Source organism: Theropithecus gelada, chromosome 1, assembly GCF_003255815.1.
Source record: "Theropithecus gelada isolate Dixy chromosome 1, Tgel_1.0, whole genome shotgun sequence".
Taxonomy (NCBI): domain Eukaryota; kingdom Metazoa; phylum Chordata; class Mammalia; order Primates; family Cercopithecidae; genus Theropithecus; species Theropithecus gelada.
This window is the reverse complement of record NC_037668.1, coordinates 61,832,711-61,856,347: the sequence shown is the minus strand read 5'-3', so window position 1 is coordinate 61,856,347 and position 23,637 is coordinate 61,832,711. Positions and strand designations below refer to the sequence as shown.

At 48.5% G+C, this 23,637-nt stretch overlaps 1 protein-coding gene across 2 annotated transcripts in view; it reads right to left on the bottom strand.

Moving 5' to 3' along the window:
• The window catches only part of C1H1orf94 (chromosome 1 C1orf94 homolog), a 52,088-nt gene that overhangs the window by 6,498 nt on the left and 21,953 nt on the right, over positions 1–23,637 (bottom strand). For both annotated transcript variants that reach the window (XM_025403898.1, XM_025403890.1), the window contains exons 2-6: positions 14,653–15,341; positions 11,586–11,846; positions 10,346–10,521; positions 4,395–4,472; positions 321–517 (exon numbers count right to left, since the gene is read on the bottom strand). In XM_025403898.1, the coding sequence (XP_025259683.1) occupies positions 321–517; positions 4,395–4,472; positions 10,346–10,521; positions 11,586–11,846; positions 14,653–15,196 (1,256 nt within the window). In that variant the 5' untranslated portion in view covers positions 15,197–15,341. The remainder of the gene's footprint in view (positions 1–320; positions 518–4,394; positions 4,473–10,345; positions 10,522–11,585; positions 11,847–14,652; positions 15,342–23,637) is intronic.

Genomic DNA, 23,637 nt, shown 5'->3' with positions numbered 1-23,637 from the left:
GTAAAGGCAAATGTATCACAGCACCAACTGCCCCTGTCTGTGGAGAGGGGTATCCATATGTTATGAACCACGTAGTTGCATTTCTGCAACCAGACCTGAAATGCACCTACAAAAGGAGCCCACCAGGGCCCAGACCCTCTTCATCGCTGCACCAAGTCCCTCCAGGACCCACACAACCACTGGCCTATGGGTACAGGGCCCATCCCACCCCACAGCCATGGAACACAGGTACCAAGAGAGCATTGGCAAGCCCACTCAACTTGCTCCCACTCCCACCAGCTTTCTGGATACACTTAGGCCTCCAGTATGGGCTGACTCACCCATATGCTTGGGGAAAGAGGTACTGCGGTCCATCTCCTGCCATTGGGGGAGGGTCTCGGGGGTTGGCAGACATCTTTGGAGGTGTCCTCTGAGGGTAGGGATAATTGGGTTGGACAAAAGGGATGTAGCTCAGTAGTGGGGTGTAGGAAGAGCGGAAGATCTGCTGTCCCATCTGCTGTGGGTTGTATGGCGTCACCTGCAGGCCATAGAGAAGAGAGGGGTGAGGTCACCATTCCCTAGCCCAACTCTAAGCCCAGCCACCCGCCCCCAGCCTCAGCTCCTGTGCCCCTCAGTCACTGTTGGGTACACAGAAGGCAACATGTTGGAATGGAGAAAGCCTAGGGCTCAACTTCTGTAGTGAATTCTACAGAAGTTGAGCCTATATGCCTTCTACAGGCATATAGCACATAGCAAATCAATATTATTTCCATTCTCTTCCCTGTTTCCCTAGCTTTTCCCTCTGTCAATAATCATCTCAAAAGCCCCTTGTTTATTTTTAAGGCTTTCATTATCCCCAGAAAGCTGTTGTGATTTACACAGCTCTGGCTTCTATCTCTCCTGAGATCCTTTCAACAGATTCCAAGTCTGAGACAGCCCTGCCCAGTGGAAAGTCCTGCGATGGCAGCAATGTCCTACATCTGTGCCATGTGACGTGGAAGCCACCAGCCACACACGACAATTGAGCATTTGAAATGTGGCTCATGGGCATGAGGAACTGAGTTTTGAATTATACTTAATTTCAGCTAATTTAAATTTAAATAGCCACACATAGCTGGTGGCTGCCATCGTGAACAGTGTGAGTCTAGGAGGAAGGGCAAAAAAGGGCAATGGGGTTGAGTACAAACTCTAGGGAAATACAGGAATTCAGTGGGGCTTCCGAGATTGCCCGTGATGAACTCCAACCAGGAGCTGGGGCTCCCACCATCTTGCCGCGACAAGGCAGAGACCTCATCCATCTTGTTGACCACTCTCTCCCCAGCCCTATGACAGTGCCTGGGACACAGTCGCTGCTTAACAAACATATGTTAAATGAATGAATGCAAGAAAGGGAGAGAGAGGAAAGCGAAGAGGGGCAGAAGGAAGGAGGGAGGAAAGAAAAGACCACTAAGGCATCTTCTTGAATACCTAAATGATGCGGGGCTCATTACCTTATGAGCACTACATACCACTACTGACAGCTCCAAATATCAGAAAACCTTTTCTCATACAGAACTGACATCTATCCTCTTCTGTGCTGAGGGGAGTATCAGTCAGAACTTGAAGAAACTTCTGGATTTCCATTTTAATAGCAAGTCTGGGGTCCAAGTGCTCAGGAATCGGGCACTCTGACAGCCCTCTCTCACCCCATACGCCCTTATCTAAAAAAAAATCCACAAAGGGGGCTGGGTGTGATGGCTCACGCCTGTAATCCCAGCACTTTGGGAGGCCGAGGCGGGTGGATCACAAGGTCAGGAGTTCGAGACCAGCCTGGCCAATATGGTGAAACCCCGTTTCCACTAAAAATACAACAATTAGTCGGGCATGGTGGTGCATGCCTGTAGCCCCAGCTACTCGGGAGGCTGAGGCAGGAGAAATCGCTTGAACATAGGAGGCGAAGGTTGCAGTGAGTTAAGATCATGCCACTGCACTCCAGCTTGGGCAACAGAGCGAGACTCCGTCTAAAAAAAAAAAAAAATCCACAAAGGCTAGCACTCATTGAGTGCTTAAAATGTGCCCAGCCCTTCACATGGATGCTGTCATTAAAATTCCAGAAAGCCCCGTGAGGTAGGACCATTATTATTGGAAACAGGAAATCTGAGGTTCAGAGAAGTGAAGCAACTTTCTCAGTGTTTCCAGCATCTGAGTTGTGGTCAGAACCCCGGAAGGGTAAGCCCAGAGCTCATACTTTGTTTCACACCAGCCTCTCTATGCTGTGTCCTCTCTGGAAATCTGAGTCCTCCCTCCTGGTTCTCCCCAGTGTTCTCCAATGGAGATGTGAGGCCTGGTGATGCTGGGCGCAGGCACCAAATCCCAAGGTGATGAGCTAAAGGTCAGAACACACCAAGAGCACCTCCCAGGACAGATGGGAGTCATGACCCTGTGGGTCAGTATGGCAGAAAGTACCCCTGTCCTCATGGGGGAGGAATTGCCTGGCCCTGGGAGGGGATCAAAATGGAGGAGGCAGGTCCTAGGGCTCACACGATGTTATCAAAAAATGTGCCCCTGATTCCATGTATCTGATGACACTATAAAGTAGAGCTTTGTAGCCTGCTCTGGAGACATCTCCAAATATAATCCTCACTGACAAAAGCAATGGAACAGTGTGCCCAGAATGCTGCATTTATATAAAAATGTTTACATAAATAGATATCGCCGGAAAAATATGTAAAAAAAAAAAAAACCATTAAACAGTGATTGCCTCCAAGTTTAAAATTTTTTTACCATGTTTTTATATTACTTTTTTCAAATACATACACATGCATGTGTGCGTACACATACACGTAATTGCCTAAAAATATTCTCTCTGGAGCCAGGTCAATGATATTCCTGTTCAAGGGGTGGAGGCAATGGGGCTGAGGTTTCCTGACCCAGATCATCTCTCATCCCAGCTTCGTCTCAGGATGCAAGGGTTCCTGCTGCTGAGAAATCAGTGCTGGCCCAGGTAACAAAGCTGCCTACACCTACGGGCTCTTCCCTACCCTCCCGAACATTCTAACACATTTCAGGTCAGAGGTGCAGTTTGCACAGAGGGTGGGGCTCCCTGTGGAGACAGGAGAGGCAGAGGCTGTATGAGTTGGAGTGTGGGAGTGTCCACCTTTGTATGGAGGAGCAAGGCCAGCCTGGGGCTATGGCAGGCTGAGTGTTGGTGCCCTCTGCTCCTCCAGTCTAAGCTCCTTTCCTCATACCCTCATCCCTGCCCCAAGACTCAATACCCCTCAATGTGCTTCTGTATCTATTTGTGTGCCTGTGCCTGCACACAGACCCCCGCAGCTTGGTGGCATGTGTACAACTATACCTGTGTTTCTATCTGCGTGTGTGTGTGTGTGTGTGTGCATTTCTCTTTCTGCTGCTTTATTTTCAGGTGGTATTTTTGTGCATCTACATACAAGACGTAGTAAAGCATGGTCATTGGCACGCCAGCCTGCCAGAGGTCAAACTTCAATTATTGTCCCACAGATATTTATCCCGACCTACCCATGAAAGTAGTGTTGCCAGATTTAGCAAATAAAAATACAGGACACCCAGTTAAACTCAAATTTCAGATAAATACATATTTTTAGCATAAGTATATCATGTGAAATATTTGGGACATAACTTACACTACACATTTTTTCCTTGTTTATCTGAAATTCAAATTTAACTGGGTGTCCTGGATTTTAACTGGCAACCCTACATGGGAAGAATATGACTCCTCAGTCCCACTGACGCTGAGCGAAGCCATGTCGTTTGCATTGGCCAGTGGAAGGTGGGTGGAAGTTCCCACGGACAGGTCTGAGCTGAGGATTTCAGAGGGATCATGTGTTTCTTCTTGCCCTGTTGGGCTCTTGCCATCCACCGTGGAAAGAGCAACAGGTACTGAATCTTCAGCACAGGCCCAGGAGAGGCACGTGGAACCCACGTAAACCTGATCCACAGCCCAGCTCAGCCAGCCCGTAGACCCGAGCAAGAAATTAATATTCATTGTTGAAAGTCCCCGAGATGTGGGGGCGATGTATTGGTATTGCCACAGCAACACCTCATTTGTATGTTCACTTTATGACTTTGAGCAAGTTACTTAATCTCTCTGCGCTTGGGTTTCCTCATCTATAACCTACCTCACAGAGTAATTTTGAAGGCTAAATTAGTTAGTGCAGACACGGTGCTTACGGACAGGCCCAGCATGCACGAGGGGCTCCCTTAAGTGCCCGGTGTTGTCACACAGGGACATCGGTTTGTGATTTCCACATGCATGCCAGCATGTGAGTCTGTACTCCGGAGCCAATGGTAGGCCAGGTGGCTGGTCACCAGCTGGACCAAGAGGAGGGAGCAGATGCACCCTGTGACCCAAAGGCCTTCATGAAGCCGGGACAGAGGAGGAGAGAATGTCTACTCACCTGTTGGGAGTAACATCCCAGCTGGGGATGCAAAGCCTGCTGATAGGGCATCCTCGCTGCCTGCTGTGGATACAGGCCCTGGGGAGAAAGAGAGGCTCAGTATGGCCAGGCAGGGGGCTCCCTGCCAGAAGGCAGCAGCTTCTCAGCTCAGTCCCCAGACAGGGTCAAGTTTGTCCCATCACATCGCCGGCCACACCCATGGGCTGTCTGAGGCCAGCTGGAATCAGACCAGGAGAAGCAGGACTCACACCACACAGGAAGCCCCTCTTAGGCAGCCTTCACAGCCTTTCCTGTGAGTGTGGGAGATAGGAGCTTCAGGAGCCTGACTGCTTCCTGGGTCCCAGATCTCTCTCTTAGTGGCTGTGTGACCTTAGGCAAATCACTTCACATCTCTGAGCCTCTTTTTCCTTCTCTAAAAAATTACATGTGCTCAGGCCCGCAAAGCCTGTGAAGGTAGCCACATTATCTTTGTTGCTGTCCACACAACTTTTCTAAATGACTTCTCCTAATCCCATACCTGCCCCCTGAAGACACAAGGTGTCCATGCACATCTCTACGTGTGAGTGTTGGTTTGCATCCATGTTTAAGTACACCTGCATGTGTGTTTGCACTTGTGTCTATGCAGCTGTGTATTTCTGTGTACAAATATACAACTGTGAACCCAGGCGTGTTAGTGTTGCTGTGTATCTATGTGCCCATGCATATAGCTGTGTCTGTAGCGTACGGAGAGGGGCAGTGTGAGGATGAATGTGTTAGCACATCTAAAGAGCTTACAATAGTGCCCAGCACATACTAAGGACTCAATGTTCAGTGTGTTTGTCATCCCTCACTGCCTCCTCTCTTAAACAGCTTTCTGGCAGTTCAGCCAGATGGGAAATTGATATTTTACTCACAATTCTGTCTTGGGGTGCTCATGTGTTCACACACAGACATAAGACACACACACACACACACACACACACCCCGCAGAACTGCTGCTGTGGCAGTGGTCATTTCTAGTCCCAGACTCTGCCTCCACCTGCAAATCCAGTTTTCCCTTAAGATGAGGCTCAAAACCCAAAGCACCTCTCAGCCCAGGACATCTCAGAAGATCCGCTGCCCGAGAGGCTGCCTTCATTCTGGGCTCAGCTTGTGCCAATGACCAAAGTATTGATGATGGCTGATCCTACATCCTTGAGGATTTCCTCATGGCCTGTGGACTTTCTGATATGGAGTCTGTGAGTAGGCCTCCCTGTTCTCCTCCTGCTCCATCTTCCAGGTTCCCAAGAGTGCACATCTTCTCAGAGCCCTCCTTGCTCTCTGCTCCCATGCAGGGGACACTCCTGACATTCCTGTGCTCAGGCTTCTCCCACTTCTGCCCACACCTTCACCTGAAACCACTCACCTGCTGCCCTTTACTCCAAGCCCTACAGCCCGGGGCAGCCTCTCTCTCCCATTATGACCACTGCCCAGTCCCTGCAACCCCAGCCTCTGCCTGAACCTGGACAGAGCAGTCAGACTGATGGGATTGCCTTACCTGTTCCCAGCCCTCTGTGAGCTCCAAGGCCACTAGGCAGGTTGCTAAGTGTCCCTCCTCTGTTTCACCTCCTCCTCTGAACCCCGTTAGCACTCATCTCTGCTTTCTACAGGCAGTTGTGCACCTGCCTGTTTCTATGTGTGTACATCAGACATGCATATATGTCGTTTGTGTGCATGTGTGTGTGTGCACAGCATCATACACAAAGATCTCTGCTGGGAGCATTCCATGTCATCATTTTTGAGGCTCATTGTGCCCTCTCAGAGGGTGGCCAGAGCTATGCTGCCAGACTGCAGAGCCTAAGTTGCGCAGCTGAGCTTCCTTATGGGACTCTTTCATCTTCCCTCTGCCTCTTTTTCATCATCTTCTCCCTCAGGTATAGCACTGAGCAGTCTCCAGAATGCCCAGCATGGGCCACGCCATCCACCCCTCACAGGAGCCCATCCAGTAGGGACAGCAGAGCGCTTAAGCTGGTGGCCCTGGTCCTCCTGGCAGCATCAGGGAGGAAGGTGCCCGTTGCTTTCTACAGCCAACTTTCCCAGCCACCACCATCCCACACCTGCTTGTGCCAGGCTGCCCTAGGTTCTGTGGATGGCAAACAGCTGCCCACCGCTGCTCAGTCCAGGGGCGGATTCTCAGGAGATGGTGCCACACTCATGAGTTAGAAAACACTGCATGACTTCAGCAATATTTCTAGTTGTTAGAATTGCAAGTTTGTAAAATCACAGGGAAGGGTAAATAAACATTCACTCTTCTTTTCTTAAGCCGTGGCTTCTTCCCATGCACCCTCCCTCCTTAATTGGGAGCAGAGTTCCTTTATGCCAAGTAGCCCAGGAGCCTCTGAAGCTCCTCAGTGTTGGGGACTTTGTCTTCCACATCTCTGAGTCCTCCCACCACAGAGCTCTGAGTAAATTGGATTTGGGACCTCATCTTTATTCCCAGTACTAAGGAGGGAAGAGACTAGGCTAGACCATTCCCCATTTCTCCTCTCTGTCCCCTCAAGGTCTGTGAAGCTCTCTGACCCCATTTCCTTGGAAGATTGAGGCTGAATAATAATAAAAACCAACATCTGTGTCACAGCTTAAATTTTACAGAGCCTTTACCCTTCCATGGACTCAATTAATCCTTACAGCCATATCAGTAGCTGCTGCTGCTGCTGTAATTATTATGAACCCATTTCACAAGTGAGGAAACCGTGACTCTGAGCAGCTAACTAGCCTAAGGCCTAACTTGGAAGCAGCAGAACCTTTAAAGCCAAGTCTACTGATTTCAAAACCTGCCTGCTATTATCTCAGGCCCCTTGTTCAGCTATCTTGAAGCTGGACAGCATTGTGAGATCACAGAAGCTGGGAGAAGGTAAATTATGCTGTCCTCCCTTACCACCTGGGAGGACCAATGCCTTCCACAGCCAACTTCAGCTGGGCCCATTCAGTGCTTAAACTGTCTCATAGAACCCAGCAGGCCTTACCAGCCAGCGTCCTTCTGCTGCTTCAGTTCAGAAGGGCAGGAACCTCATAGACAGCCCTACGATGCTAAAGACAGAGGACCTTCATGCTCAGAAAATGGTATGTCCAAATCTCACCCACTCCAAAAAGTCAGAAGAAATTAACATAGCAAAGAGATGCTATCCCCACTTAATAAAGCAAACCATTGCAAATTAGTTTTACATGGCGAGCTCTGTGAGGGCATTTTAGAGTGAATTGGCTTATACTAAATGAATTATGCCATTGTTTCCCCTTTAGAGATGGAGATGCATAGAGCTGGTCTCTGGTTTATTCCTGAACTTGTATTATACTCCAAGCTTCTTTCTTAGTCATTTTTTTTTTTTAGAGACAGGGTTTCGCTATCTTGTCCAGGCTAGCCTTGAACTCCTGAGCTCAGGCAATTCTCCTGTCTCAGCCTCCAGTGTAGGCTGGGGCTCCAGGCACACGCCGCCACACCTGACTTTAGTCATCTTTGAATCTCTCCACCTAGAACAATGCTCAGCCTATAGTAGGTGTAGGGAGAAAAGGTTTTCAAAATTACTTAAATTAATGAGCAAATAAATACATAGAAATGAGTAAATCATGAGTAGGTGAGTAAATGAATAGTGAATAAGCACACAAAAATGAAAGGGTAGAGGCATATTGGTAAAGGAGTCAGTGAATCAATGAACAGAACATTTCAAGACCTGTGTAAGGACAATAGACTACTAATATGAAACTGGTCTATGACAATAAACTACTAATGTGAAACTAGTCCACTTCAGCTTCCTTCTTAGGTCACCTTTCATCACAACCTCTCACCTCCACAGTGGGGTGTGAGCTTTCCTTCCCTGGGGAGGGGATGGGTACTTGTTCTCTTTAGCAAACTCACACACAAACAAAAAGCTTGCAAACAAAACAGAGAGAGACTTTGCTAAGTTCCTTTAAGATTCAGAAGCTAAGCCTGGTGGGGCAGATTGAAGAGTCTTTATATAGAGAAGAGCCAATCCCCTTTCCCCGTAGGACATAAGGCTTGTGCTGTGTTGAAAGGGAAAGAATGGCATAGGGTTCCTGGGGATGGAGAGGGGGGAAGGGACATAGCAACAGGACAAACCAAGTTGGAAATATTCCCTTCTCTGCTTTCTTACTTCAGGCTGTGCTGGGCAGGCTGCGGCAGCAAATTGCCAAGGTCCTGGATGCACAAATTTGAGTTCCTGCCCTTCCCCATACAATGACATACAATTCTGGAGAGAAGCCAGTGAGGGGAACAGAAGACAGAAATCTTAGGCATGGAGAATCTTTCCTGAAAAAATTGAGTTCTACCTAAAGGGACTATTTAAGTTATTGGATTGGGCTAAGGCTTAAACCAGAGTGGACATTTATTTAATTTTTCCCTCCTTCTACCCAGTGGGTGGAAGCTCTTAAGGGATATTAAGTTAAATCAACAAAATAAAGAAACTACATTTTCCCTGCATAAATAAGTTCTGTGAGTAGAATTTCCAGCCCTGCTACAGGTGCTTCACTGTCCCTTTGTGTCTGGCCACTGATTTTCTCCTTTAGCTACGAGCCCAAGAACAAGAATGCGTGCCAAACCACCTTGGTTGATACAAGCTAAGACTGCTTGGGTGTAGTTTAAGTAAGGTGGCCATATACACTCATCCCATGGTATCCTCAGAGGATTGGTTCCGAGGCCACCCTCCCTCCCCTGCCCTGTGGATACCAAAATCTGAGGATGCTCAAGTCCCCGATATAAAATGACATATAAAGATGCTCAACTCTCTGATATAAAATGGTATTTGAAGGCTGGGTGCAGTGGCTTACGCCTGTACTCCCAGCTCTTTGGGAAGTGGAAACGGGTGGATCACATGAGTTGGGGAGTTCGAGACCAGCCTGGCCAACATGGTGAAACCCTGTCTCTACTAAAAATACAAAAATTAACCAGGTGTGGTGGCGCACATACCAGTAATCCCAGCTACTTGGGAGGCTGAGGTAGGAGAAACACTTGAACCTAGGAGGCAGAGATTGCAGTGAGCCAAGATCATGCCACTGCACTCCACCCTGGGCAATAAAGTGAGACTCTGTCTCTAATAAAATAAAATGGCATATGAGGATGCTCTAGTCCCTGATATACAATGACATATAAAGATGTTCAAGTCCCTGATATAAAAAGGGATATGAGGATGCTCAAGTCCCTGATATAAAATGGCATAGTATTTGCACGCAGCTTATGCACATGCTCCTGTATCCTTTAATCTCTAGATTACTAACAATGTCTAATAATGTACTATGTAAATAGTTATTATACTATATTATCTTTTATTTGCATTTTTTTGTTGTTGTATTTTTTTTAATTGTTTCCTTCTTCAAGTATTTTCCATCCAAGATTGGTTGAATCTGTGGATGTGGAACCCGTGGATACAGAGGGCTGACTGTAATTTGTTGTCCAAACCAGGACACTTGAGAGTGAAAAGAGATGCCATTAATATTATTCTGAAACAGAAGACCTAAATTGGGACTGTCCCAAATAATCTAGGATATATGTCATCCAACTTCAAAGGAAGTCACAGGAAGGAGGTGGGAAACAAGGACAGTGACATCATCTTCTCCTGGGAGCCCAAGCACTTAACCAGCCACAACTAGCAAAGAGACTCTGCAATAAAGAGCACAGTGTGAACTGGAATTCAGACAGCGGAAAGTTAGGACTAAATATACATATATGTGTTTGTGGAGGTGTGCACACGCATGCACATGAACCAAGGGGTAGATCTGATGTGACCACAATGAAAAAAATAACCAACAAGATGACAAGTTGACAGTGCCCTTCCATAGCCCCAGCGAAGCCTCTTGCATGTAGGGAAGGGATTCAGAAGAGTCTAAAGACTCTTTGTGAAATAGACTTCCTGCCAGCCACGCCTCCTCTGTGGCCAAAACCCCTGTGGATGTCCACAGGAGAGCCAGGCCCGTTCACTGACCTGATACTGCAGGAAGGTAGAGTGATTCGTGAACACTGGTGGAGGTGGATAGTTCAGGTTGAGCCAGAGTGGCTGGTTCAGGGTTGCTGAGGTCAAGGCTGTAGCAAAGTGTGGAGTGAAAACATTCCCTGTGTACTTCGGGTTGTTCTTGTCAGCAACCGTCGCAGGTGCGTTAACTGCAAGTCACAGGAGAGGTAAAGCGGGTCAGTAATGGAGGCAGGGAAAGGCCAGGACACCTTCAGCATCACAACTTCCCTGGGGATTCACAGTCTCACAGGTCAGGTCCTTTAAGCTCCAAGAGGGTTCTTCAAAGTCCTAGTACATTTCCAACTATAGGTAAACATCATTAGTTCACACCTTGCCAATTTGGAAGGGATGAAAATCCCAGAAGGTCTGGCTTGGAGCTTTTCTTTCCATCATTCACTAGTAAAGAAGGCAGTTTAGCAAGGGAATACAATAAGCCAGATTGCTAGGGCTATATTTCACCTACTTACAAAATGAAATTCTTTCAACTGCTTTGGAAAAATCCAACTTTATGTGAACCACTGCTATGCCATTGGAATTCATCCTTATCAAATGATTAAAGCAGCCCTCCCTAAGGACATATATTTGGCAACACTAAGAAACTTTCACAGGTTGTTGTATCTATATGGGAATTAAAAAATATATATTTTAAAACATTAACTAATTCAGCATGCAGTGAATCAAAATTGGTTTAAATGAATGAAGTTAGGCTGAGTTGTTTCAAGATAAGAATCCTGGCTTCTTCCTTTCTACAAGATGTTGTAGGGGGTTATAAAACCAGAAATGGGTCCTCAGTTTCCCCCTTATTGGCATCCTTTTGGGAAAAGAGGTTTGACGAGAACACCTATAGGAAGAGAAAGCAGGAACATAATCTCAATGCAGAAGTAATCTAAAGCAAGGATTTTTTGTTTTGGCTTGGGCAATTTGAGAGGATATAATACATGCTGGGTCAGGGCTATATTCAGAAGTGACCATTAATAATGCTGATGTGACCCTCGAAAGCCAACCACATTTCTCTAGCAACTGTATTCCCAACAAGGGATATAGGGAGAAAGTTACTGCCCCCATTTTATGGGTTTAAAAACTGACACCTCTAGAAAGGCCGCAAATTGCCTATAGATAAGACAGCCACTTGGTGACAGAGCCACCCTGAAGCCTGTGAGGGTCACTGCAACCCCCCCTCCCCTCCAGTCCCTCCCTGGGTAGGTCAGCTCACGTTTCAGCTCTGGCCCATCCACTTCTACTTTGTTTCGAAGTCTCGGCTGCCCACTTGGGTTCTTGGTGGCCCCAAGGAACTCATAGAGCAAGTTCTTCTCGGCTGGACATGCAGGTTTCTTGGGCGGCAGGGTCAGTGATGCGGTGCCCAGTGGGTCACAGCAACCCTCCTCACCACAGGTGTCCTTCTGGCTCTGCGGCCACTGACTGAGAAAGAGGCTCTCTTGACCCTTTGTTGGCTCCTTGGTGCCAGGGCGCCATTCTATAGCAGGAGAGAAACTGAGTCAATGCCTCTGGAAGGCCAAGTGCTGGATGCCAGAAGCACCTTTCTGTGGACTAAATGATGAATCCTCTGGAGCACACACCTGAGGCTTGGACCACTCTGGGGGACTCTGTTTCGGCCAAATACAATCCCAATCTCTCCCTGAAACCCTCCCTGGCCCCTGCCCATTCTGATCCCCCAATCTCATGCATCCATCAATCCATCCATCTGTTCATTCATCCACCCATCTGTCCATCCATTTGACTGTCTATCCATCTTTATCTTCCTACCTTCCTTCCATCCATCCACTCCTTCATCCTTCCTTCTATCATTCCTTTATTTGAATTACCTTTCTTTTCTTTCCTCTCCTTCCACCCTTCCTTCCTTCCACCCTTCCTTCACTCCAACCATCCATAGTGCCAGGCTAAAAATACAAGGATGTTGTGGACACAGTTCCTGCTTTCAGTGAGCACATGGCTTAGTGAGGGAGTCACACATTCCTACAAAACATGTGGTCTGAGCCACACACTTTGGTCTCTCATCCTGAATTCTACTTTCGTTTTATTACTCACAGGTGATTCAGCTCACTTCTCAGTGCCAGGCCTTGACCTGAGTGCTGGGGACACAGTTGTGAGTCAGAGCCAGACTGTGCCCTGCAGGAGCTCATAACAAGGAAAAAAAGAGACACATTCCCAGAAATAGCCCCAGGACAAGGCAGATGAACACCACGAGGTGGCAGAGGGAAGAAATGGAGAACAGGGTGGCTGAGACTGCTTCTGTCTGAGAAGGTTCCTTCCAGAAGGGAGTAGGGTTGCAGCAAGGCCTTATATCCAGGGGTACTGGGGAGGAAGGCATGACAGGCATGGATAACTGTGGGCAAAGGCCTGGAAGCATCAAGGAGACATTGTGAGTCATTGGATATGGCTGGAGTGTGGAGCAGGGACAAGATTGGTGGCAGACCCAGGTCTCTCACTAAAGAGACTGAGCATTTATTCTCCCAATGCAGACATACTTTGGGGACCATCACAGGATCCTCCACAGCAGTGGTGGGAAACCTGGCCACCCACTGGATGGCTATGCACTGCACTGCCCAACAGCAGGCACCGGGATCTCTCTGGATGCCAGAAAGGACCTGTGCCTTAGTGTTACCTGTTGATAATAATAGACCTGATCCCACCAGCTTTTGGCCCCCTAGCCCAGAAGCTTGGGGGCTGAGCTTGGGGGTGAAGGCTGTCTTCCTAGCCCCATTCTAGCAAAGGAAAGAGCTGCTCTAGCCTGAGCCAATTTAGGAGGAAACAACATTTTTAGCAAAACATTCCTAGAGTCTTTTCCAGGAGTTCCCCCGGTTGCTGAATTCAGCCCCTAGCCAGTGAGCTGAAATAACAGTACCCACTAGTAATAGCCCTTTCCCCAGAGACATACACACCTGCAGCTTCCCACTCATATTTACAGGTGCCTTAGACATCTACAAAGCTCCCTCTTCCAAGGTCTGGACCCACAGACACATACACATTCCTATCTGTTGTTCCTTTGACTTAGTGACATGTACACAACTACACACGTGACAGACACATGCACAAATGTGTACACAGACATGCTTAGATACACCACTCCTGCATTTTCTCTAAGAAATACACTCAAACCTTCAAAACTCCTTTTGGCATACTTTTGCCCACACATTCGTACACACAGACATGCGCAAGTGGTGGGTGGGGTGGGTGGGACAGAACTACCTACAATCCAGCAGCCCCATCCAACAGGGAGGTATCTATGGGTCCCTCCTGGAGAATAGGTAGGAGGAAGGTCTCCCCTCTGGGAAGAGCTCAACCATCTCTCTCCTACAGCTCCTCATCCTAAAGCCCTCTGCCTCCTAGAAACCTGTCCAGGACCCAGAGTTCAGCTTGCTATCCACAGCTCTGATTCCTTGGCCTTCCTGCAGTGCTCCAGGACACAGAATGTTCAGGATGACTTTGCTCTTATTTTCTCAGGTAGATGAATTTGGATCCTCCCGATACAGGTGTATGTCAGTTATCCATCCATGCTCATAGCCCAGAAGGAATTGTTCTTTTGGCTAACATGAGTATGATCACTCTCTCAGTGACTGCTGACTCTAGGCAATGGCCATGGCCATCAGTCTACCTTCTTGGAACCATATAGTCTGACTGGTTAGATTAGAACAACACACAGAATCCTGGGCATAAAGTGGGAGAAGATTGGGAGGTGGCTGGCTTTCCTGGGAAGAATGTGAGCTCCTCAGTAAAGTAAGTCCCAGGAAACAGATCCCAGAGTCAATAGTCTGCACTGTGTCTGGATATTTTACACATATCCCCCCTACCCCAGAGAGGGAGGACCAGGCCTCATGTCCAGAAAAGGTGCCTCCATGAGATAGATGCCAAATGACCCCAGCTACCAATCAAATTTCTCTTCTATACATCTTGGCATCCCCATGCTTCAGTTTTGCCCTGAACCCAGCTGGGGTAAACACTTCCTTCAATGTATTCTGGATACCTGTTTGATTCCAAAGTTAAGCCAGTTACTACATGGTGCCTATTTCTCTTCTCAAAGTATGTTGGGATCAGGGACTCTGGGTTTGCTTACAAAAGCTGTGCCCTGCACAGGGGCACCCAGCAAAAGAAGCCTGTGGGGGTTGGAAACAGCCTGTCCCTCGGGGCTGTGCCCACCAGAGAGGCTGCTTTGTCCTGCTTTGCACAAAGATGCTTTATGTACATGCTGCAGCCCTGAGTGGCTTCCTGGGAAGGACCTCCTCCTTGCAGGCCCACTCTACTCCAGTTCCAGCCCCACTTACCCATCAAGTGGTGCCTCTCCACAGCAGGGTCAGCCTCGGGCTTGGAACAGATCTTGGCAAACACTGGGAGCTGCCTCTTCTGAGCAGGGAGCTCAGGGAGCTTGTCAGGGGGTGCAGGAGGAGGTGGGGGAGGCAGCAGCAGAAATGGGCTCAGCCCTGTGGGCTCCTTGGCTTCAGGGCCTCCGAACAGGTTGTCCTGTAGGAAGTCCTTGGTGACTCTTGTCTCGTTCAGCACCCTCTTGTTGTCGGGGGCCTTGGATGTCTCAATGGACTTCAGTGGGAACTGGGACAGAAGCTTGCTGACCTCCAAGTTGGAGTCACCCAGGATGTGGCCCCTGTCCTCTGTCCCCTTGCTGCTCTTGACCTTGGCGGCACGCAGAATGTCTGTGACAGTAGACGTGGCAGAATCACAGTCCTGCCTGCTGCTGATAACGGGCATGGCCACCTTCTGCTTCAGAAGCTTGTCTCCGACAATCATGGAGGCTCTGGGGTGCTCATTACTGCCTGCCACTAGAGGAGGGGCAAGAATGCAGGAAGCCAGCATTCTGGTCCCCTCAGGAGAGCTGCCTGGTGCCTCCAGCTCCCCAGAACTCTCTTTGACCAGGATCGAGTGCTCTTTAGTGAGGCTCAGGAACTCCTGTTCCACCAACAAGGAGATCTCATCTTTGCCACTGCTGAGCTCCAGAGCTCTGGAAATGGGTCAGAGAGACAGACGGTGTTAGTGCCAGCTCACCAAGGCATGGCTCTGCAGAAGGACATAGGCCCCAGAAAAGGGAGATGGATGCATAACATGACAAAAACACACTTCCAGGTAAGAGAACCCAGCGCACACAGTGGACCCCCAGAGGGTCCTATACCACAGTGGTGGGATGCAGTACTGAGAGCATGGTTTTGAAAAATGGCGAAACCTGGATCCTCTCCCAACAACCTTGCTGAGTGAGCTGGGGCAAGTCACAGCCTCACTGAGCCTTAATTCTAGTCCATTCCTCCTTGTTCTTCATGCTCAGGACCTGAAGCAATGAAAGACCAGAGAAGGGGTTCACTGGGAAATTTTACCCAGCAACCAAGGTGTCAGGAGCAAGCCAACAGCTCTAAGTGCAGAGTCTAGGGTGCTGGGGCTGAGCCCTGGGAAGCCCACAGGAGCGTAGCACAGCCCCCATCACCTCACTGCAGAATGGTGGAGTGGACAGCCTGAGCTTACACCCTGACCCAGTCACTTCCCATCAGTATGAACCTGGGGAGATTGTTCAGCATCTTGGTATTCTGTCTCCTCCTCTCATTACTAGGAGTATCATAGAGGTGCAAAGCACTTTGAATGGTGTCTGGCATAGAGTAAGGGCGATTCAAAGGTCAGCTGTCATGTTTACACCACTGTCAGCCTTGGTTGGTCCCCACCCCTGGATCTCATACAGTAGTGTCTTGGATACTCATGTTCACTCTGGCATGGCCTCTGACCCAATCACAGCCTGTGGACTGGGTCTCACTTCATGGGCAGCACCAGCAGTTGGGAGATCCCTGCACTGATTCACTGGGGTCTTCCTGAAACTAAATATTGGCCTCAACCTGCACCTTGGACCCTGGGTCCTCCACTACACCCTTGCTGGTCAGCACCTGTCTGATAGCACCTGATGGTCTCCTGGATCCTAGGCTCCTCATTGCCACTTCTCTCCAGGTGTAGAAAGGATTGCAATCCTACTGGCCTGGCTGGTGGCCCCGCCCAACTCACCAGCATCCTTGGCAAGCAGGCACCTTCCTTCCTAGTGCTCCCAGGAGGTCAAGAGCCACCAACCTAGAACCATCTGCTGTCCCCACTCAAGAGGCTCCTATGAGAGGTGGATGATGTGGCCCACACCAAGTATTCTGGAAACGGCTCCCTTCTATCATGGGAGCGCTGAAGGAGAAGATGATGAAGAAGACCCAAGAGAAAAAATCGAGGAGCCCCATAGGGGAGCTCAGCTGCTGTGGCTTAGGCTTTGCAGTCTGGAGGCCCAGCACACGATCCAGCTCTGGCCAGCCTCTCAGAGGGCATGATGAGTCTCCAAAACGGTGACCATGGAATGCTTCCAGCAGGGTCCATGCCTTCCTGGTAATGCTCATTGTGTACAAGCACACACACACACATACACACAAACAGAAACAGGCAGGCACACAATTCACATGTCACCAAACACAGACCCAGGGAAGTAGTCACTGCATTTAACAGTCAATCAGAGTGGACACAGTCTACAGTCTTAGAGGCTTCCTGCTGTGCCAGACAGGAAACCTTTAGTCGCTGGGTCCTGATGAGTCCTGAGGCAAACACTTGGTGGTTCACAGTGCTTGGGGAGCTTGGGGAAGAGCTATGTACTAAAGACCTGGGAATGTACCAATAGTCCAGCAGCCAAGACAGTCGTACTTCTTGAACATTAGCCTCTCTACCCCCACATGGAACCTTACCAGGCTTGGAGGCAGAGAGTAATGCCTGCAAAAAGCAGACTCCAGACAAACAGACCTGGGTTTGAATCCAGGCACCACTGCTCTTTTCATGTCAGACCCTGGAACCTCAGTGTCTTCCCCTGTAAAACGGGTGTGGCACCTAACATCACCTGCCTCATGGGATGGTTGGGAGCATTCAGTGAGGTCACTGGTATGTGAGCTCAGCACAGCGCCGTGCACAGGAAACATTCAGTCAGTGTCGGCTGTGAGCATTAGCTAGTGTGAGCTGGTCCTGGCCAGCTCCTGGAGGGCCACTGGAGCTGTGTGTGCAGCAATGTCACTCTCTATTATTTTCTCTTTCCCTCCACTCTCTCTTCTGTCCCCTTTCCCTGACTTGTCACCTATTCCCTTCCTCTGCCTCCTTCCCATGTCTAGACTTAGGCCTATAAATAGGCCTCACTTTCCCGGCTGTGTCCCCCTGAGAACAATCAGAATAAAGGGGCTGCCAATCCGAGGTCTCAAGTTTTAGATCCCCCTCCTCTTCCTCCTCTTCACCATCCGCCTCAAAAGGAACAGGTGAGTCTCAAGTCACAGAAGTCAGACATTTGAAGGACTAGTTTTTGACTCCCCTCCCCAAATACTTTGCAAAGCAAGCCATACATCAATAGCTTCACTGAATTAGAAAGACACAGTACAATTATGTTAATTTTTTAAAATTGTGATAATGGTATTGTGGTTATACCTAACAACAACAAAGAGTCCTTATCTCTTAGAAATACATAGTATTTACAGAGAAAATGATGCCTGGGACTGCCTTTAAAATTAATCTAGCAGAAGGAGGAAAAAGTAATAGATGAAACAAGATTGGCCATATGTTGATCATTGCTAAAGCCGGGTAATGGTTACATAGGGTCGTAACACACTAGTCATTCTATTTGTCTGTATTTGCTTTCTGCTTTATTGTATACAAATATTACACATACATACTCAAAGTAGCTTCTAGAAGCCCCACAGGGCCCTGAGATCCCTGTACCAAAAAACACCCCATGATAGTCCCTTCTCAGCACCTGGGAGATCACTCTTGCCCTCCCCAACCTGAAGCCAGGCTAGCAGACAGGAACTAGCAGGGGCTGAGTGTGAATCCCTGCTCTGCCTCTCAAGAGCTGCCTTCTACACCTTGTAGTCCTCATCTGTCAAGGTTAGACTATGAGCATTCTATAAGTTGTACGAAACACTTAGCACAAGCCGGGTACGTAGTGGGCCCTCGAGAAATGCTCACAGCATAATTATTATAATGTAATTATCAATGTTTAGATCTTAGTTATGATGCATCCATATGTGCCTCTGCACAACCTCTCCTCACAGGCATCCAGAGCAACGAAGAAAGCATCTTCCCCATTCGTTCCCACACTGCAGCCTTTGTGGTGTTTAAGGAAACATTCACGTTCCCCCCGCCCCCACCACCGCAGCTGCAACCACCTTCTTCTCTCCATTCTGAACTCACAGTGGCTTTCGGGCGATGTGGCTTCCAGACCTGACCCCTCCAGGCCATTCTCCTGTACATACCGCAGAAACCAATGAGACTCTTAGAAAGCTGGCATTGGTGTGCCGAGAACATAGGGGCCTACCCCGGCTGTAAGCCCTGCCAGGTGCCCTTGAAAGGTTGCCATAGGATATCCATTCTTCTCTTGCCAACCAAATTCATATTTCCCTTGCATTTGTTGTGAGCCTACTACGGGCCAGACAGGAAGCCAGTCATCCACATATGTGTTCATATTTAATCCTCCCCACATGCCTGGGCAGTAGCCAGAATCATCCCCAATTTACAGATGGGAAGAATGACCCTGAAAGGCTAAGGGCCTTTCCACTCAGAGGCAAGAAACTGATGTAGGGACTTGGCTGGGTCCAGCTGCCTCCACTAATTCCTCCCCACCCCCAGCCTAGCCTGGGCTTCCTTTCAGGAGATTGTTATCCAGCAAGGTCTCCCTGATCCCTGGCTGGGCTTTCTTCCCCAATCTGAATGCAATCAGGAATATTGCTGGTTTCATCCCATCACTCCAGCCTGTGGAGGATCATCACAGTGAATCTTGAGCCTGTCATCCGTGGTATTAGCTGTCCCTGACAGCTCCATGTCAGCTGCATGTCTGATGAGCACATCTTCTGAGTCTTCTGCCAATTTACAAATAGAAATGTTGAACAGGAGAGAGTCTGGGGCAGAGCCTCAGGGACACTACCAGAGAGTCTCCTCCCAGCCTGACAGTAATCCTGGATCAACATTGTGGGGGAATAAATCAAGCCCATCACTGTCATACCATCTCCATTCCCTCCCAAGAGCCTTTATCAAACCCTTCGCTGCCATCAAGATTCACCATATAGTTAAAAGTCCCTGATTCAGGGTCTTCTCCCACCACGCCCCTCCACTTCAATAAAACAAGATCTGCTTGTTCTTATTTATTCTAGAAAACTACGTGCCTGCAGAGCTAGGACATTCTCAGAACTCAGATCAAACCATTCCCCTGCTGAAAATCCTCCTGTGGATTCTCGTTACACACAGGATAAAATCCAAACTCCTTTATGATGCCCAGAGCACTACACAAATTGGCCACATCTCCTCCCTTTTCCAGCCATGTTGGGCTTTTATCTACCCCTTGAAATGCTAAGTTCAGTCCAGCCCGAGGGCCTTTGCACTTCCTTTGGAATGCTTCTCCCTGCAACCCCCCAGGGTCCCTTGACTAGCTCCTCCTCATCATTCAGGCCTCAGTTCCAGTCTCAAAGCAGCCTTTCCTGACTGTTATTTGAAAGTGTCCCTCCCCAGCCTTACTCCGTCAATCTGTTTATTTTCTTCACGGCATTGATTACCATCATCTATTTTAGTAGTATCTTTTTTGTGTCTTTACTCCACAAGGGCAGGGACTTTATCTTGTTCACCACAGAGGCCTCCAAACCTAGAATAGTGTTTGGCACATAACTCCAGCTCAGTCGGGATTTGTTGAACAAAGGACTGAACTAGCTCACTTGCCTTTACCCATGCCAAGACCTCTAAGAGCTGATTGTAACCTGTCTGTCTTTGGTTCCATTTGCTGGCCTTCCATCTCACATCCCATCTCTGGCCTGGCATCCCTGTGAACTGATCAGATGGCACTAACCATCCTGTTTGACCTGGTCCTAAGACCTCCCAAACTCCGCAAGGCGGTCCCATGGCAGACCCCACATAGAACCCGCATTGACCTTGAGTAATCACCTTGGGGCTCACAGAAAGATTTTGTGGGCACCCCACCCTTTGCTGGGTTCACGGTTAGACCTGCTCACCCCCATTCCCTGCAATCTACCTTTTTCCCCCAAGTTTTGCTAGTCCTGGCATCACTCCCATGCTGTTTGCTTTCTCTTTGGGGTGGGTAAAAGCCACCGAATCTATCACAGACTCTATCACAGTGAATCATTCAGGGAAGTTAACCCAGCTCCTGGGCTCCTGACAAAGAAAGCAAGTCAGAATCAGTTCTGCGGCTCCAGCTCCACGCGGTGCCACCTCTGCTTTGCCCACCTCCAGAAATGATAGTTGTCCAATGGTAGCTCCATATTTGGATGCTGTGCATTATTTCTGCATTTGCAGTGTACAGAGTCATACAAAAATAAAGGCTATTGACTGGTTGGCACCCCTTCCCAGAATAATGACTAAGCAAGCATGCTGTTAGCTCCTCAACAGCAGTTCTGTGTACATGATAACACAGAGCAAAGATGAAAACTGCTATTCATCTGAGCCAAACAACAGAAAAATGCAAGCAGAAAATTGTTACTGCTGGAGGAGGATACCAAAACAAATATTTTCTTCCAGCTATGAAATTTTAGACTAATGACAAACACAGTACCCAAGGCAACCTGGCTGATTAAAGTGAAGTGGAGGACTCTGGGGTCAGGCACAGACCTGGGCTTGAATTGTGGTCCATCTGCAGACTGACCTCATGGCTTTGGGTGAGTTTCTGCCATTATGTGTCTATGTGGGTGGAGCAGCACAGCATACTAGTTAAGAGGTCAGTCCCCGGAGGGAGGTGGAAACTAGATTCAAATCCCCACGGTTTAATGGTGGTGGAGGGGAGGGCTGTCCTAAAGGAAGCTACCTAATATGTCAAAGCCTCAAGTCCTAGTTCACAAAATAATAAGAAGGGTTAATTATTTATTTAGTACTAACTAACAAGCCAGGCACTGTGCTAAGCACTTTACAAGCAAAACTCTCATTTTATTCCCCCCAACAGGCCCAGTGGGGTAGTGTAGTAGACTAATTATAGTAATGGCCCCCATTTTATCACAACCTCCTGTATGCTTACTCTTTGGTAGTTCCCTCTCATCCTAATTTGTAAGACATAGATACCTGAAAAGTGTTTGGGAATTAGGGCTTAGATTCTTATTTCTCTTGGGACTTGCAACCTCCATGTGAACGAGCCCAGGATAACACGTCACACAGAGCAAAACTCCAAGTTGCATCAGCCAACCCAGACCTAACTAAGTGCAGATGCATGAGTGAGTATGAGCCAAGTTCAGCCAAGCCCAGCCCACAGCGGAAGAACCCCCCAGCTGAACCCAACCCAAATTGCCAAACTATAGAAATGAGAGCTAAATAAGTAATAGTTTTCAACCACTGAGCTTTGGGGTGGTTTGTTATATATCAAAAGCTTCCTGTCACAGATAGGTACAGTCATCTCAATTTTCAAAACGAAGAAGCCAAGGGACAGAGAAGTTAAGTAATTTTCCTGTGGTCATGGACTTACTAAGGGACAAAGCCAGTGGTCTGAGGCAATCTTGCTCTGATGCTGCTCTCTTAACCGCTAGCTATGTTGCTCTGAAAACCAACAGTGAAATGCTGTGTGTGAGAATACTAGTAATAGGTACCTAAGTTAGGAGAGCAGAATAGGCTTCTTTGCACATTTGTCTTTTAAGCTGCAGCCTAAAGGAGAATAAGGACTTAGCCAGATAACGAATGCAAGGAAGAGCTTTTCAGACACAGGGAACAGCATGTGCAAAGACCATAAGGAGGGAAAGAGCTTGGTGCATCGTTGGGAATGATGTTCAAGTGGGTGGGGCACATGAATGGAGGTGGAGGGGAGAAGTTAGAGGTAAAGCAGGAGTTAGAATCTGCCAGGCCTTGGAGGTGATGCTAAGGAATTTTGTTCTAAAGGTACAGGGAAACCACTGGAGAGATTTAGGCAGGGAGATGTTAGGCTCTGGTTTACATGGGTGAGGATTATTTCTCCCAAGACAATCTAGAGGAGTGACAGGAGGGGACTGGGGCCTGAACCAGTATTTGCGAGGAGTTTGCTAGGTACTGGGTTTTACAGGTGGAACTTGTCACCACCACAGCCATGAGGGATACAGAGCATCTTCCTTCCCAATTGAGAAAGAGGAAATTGAGGCTCAGAAAGGTTAAATGATGTATTCAAGTTGACCCTAGAGAACAAGTGTTGGGGTGGAATTGGGCCCCAAGTCCACGTGACTTCCAAATCTCCCCTCTTACCCCTGCCCTCCACTTCCCCTAACAGTGGAAGAAGGAGAAAGAGCAAGGGCTTTGCAGTCAGGAGACCTGGATTCAAAGCCCAACTCTGTCCTTTCTGAAGGGTGACCTTCTACAATTCACTTCCCTTCTCTGAGCCTCAGTTTCAGGCAGGGCCAGAGGCCAGGAGCCAGCCAGGAGCCAGCCAAGAGCCAGGAGGATGAGGCAGCAGAAGGCAGAACTCAGTGGACAGGCAGGTGTCCAGCATGGGGAGGGCACCAAAGGTCCCAGGCTAGGAGAGGCCCCTTATCCTGTAAGCAGTGGTTCTGATGTTCAACCTAGCATCTTCCCCAGTGGAGCTCCACACTGGCTCAGGCCAAGGCCGGCGGGCACTTCTGAGTCTACCTGTCTGCATAGGGATCAGAGACCCATGTTCTCTGACAGAGAACTATTTCCCTGGTGCATGTCACAACACCCAGTGTGGCTCCTGCCCAGTGTGGAGGTAACGGAGGTGGCCACTTCTGCCAAGCTGCCTGTGTCTTCCTTCATTTTCCTTCTCCTCCAGATCCAGGATTCACTGAATTGCCCAGGTACCCTCTCCCCACATACACACTATAGCCACACACACACACACACACACACAAACACACACACATGCACACACACACTCAGGCACATATACACCCATGCACCACACACCAGTCATGCACACACACTATGCACACATACACCCATTCACACATGCACACACGTACCACAGCCATGCCCACATATCACAGCCATGCACACAAATATACCACAGCCATGTACAAACACCCATGCACATATATACACACGTACACATGTACACACAGTCATGCACACACATCCATCTGCACACATCCTGCACGCATGGACACACACTCATACACACACACACATCCATGCATACACATGCACACCTATGCACACACCCACGTACACATACACACCACACCCATGTACATACACACACAAACACACAAACCACCATAGCCTTCCTGCTTGGAAAACCAGCAGGAAGGAAAGAAAACAGGGAAGGAAGGTGGATTTTACCTCTCTCACCATCT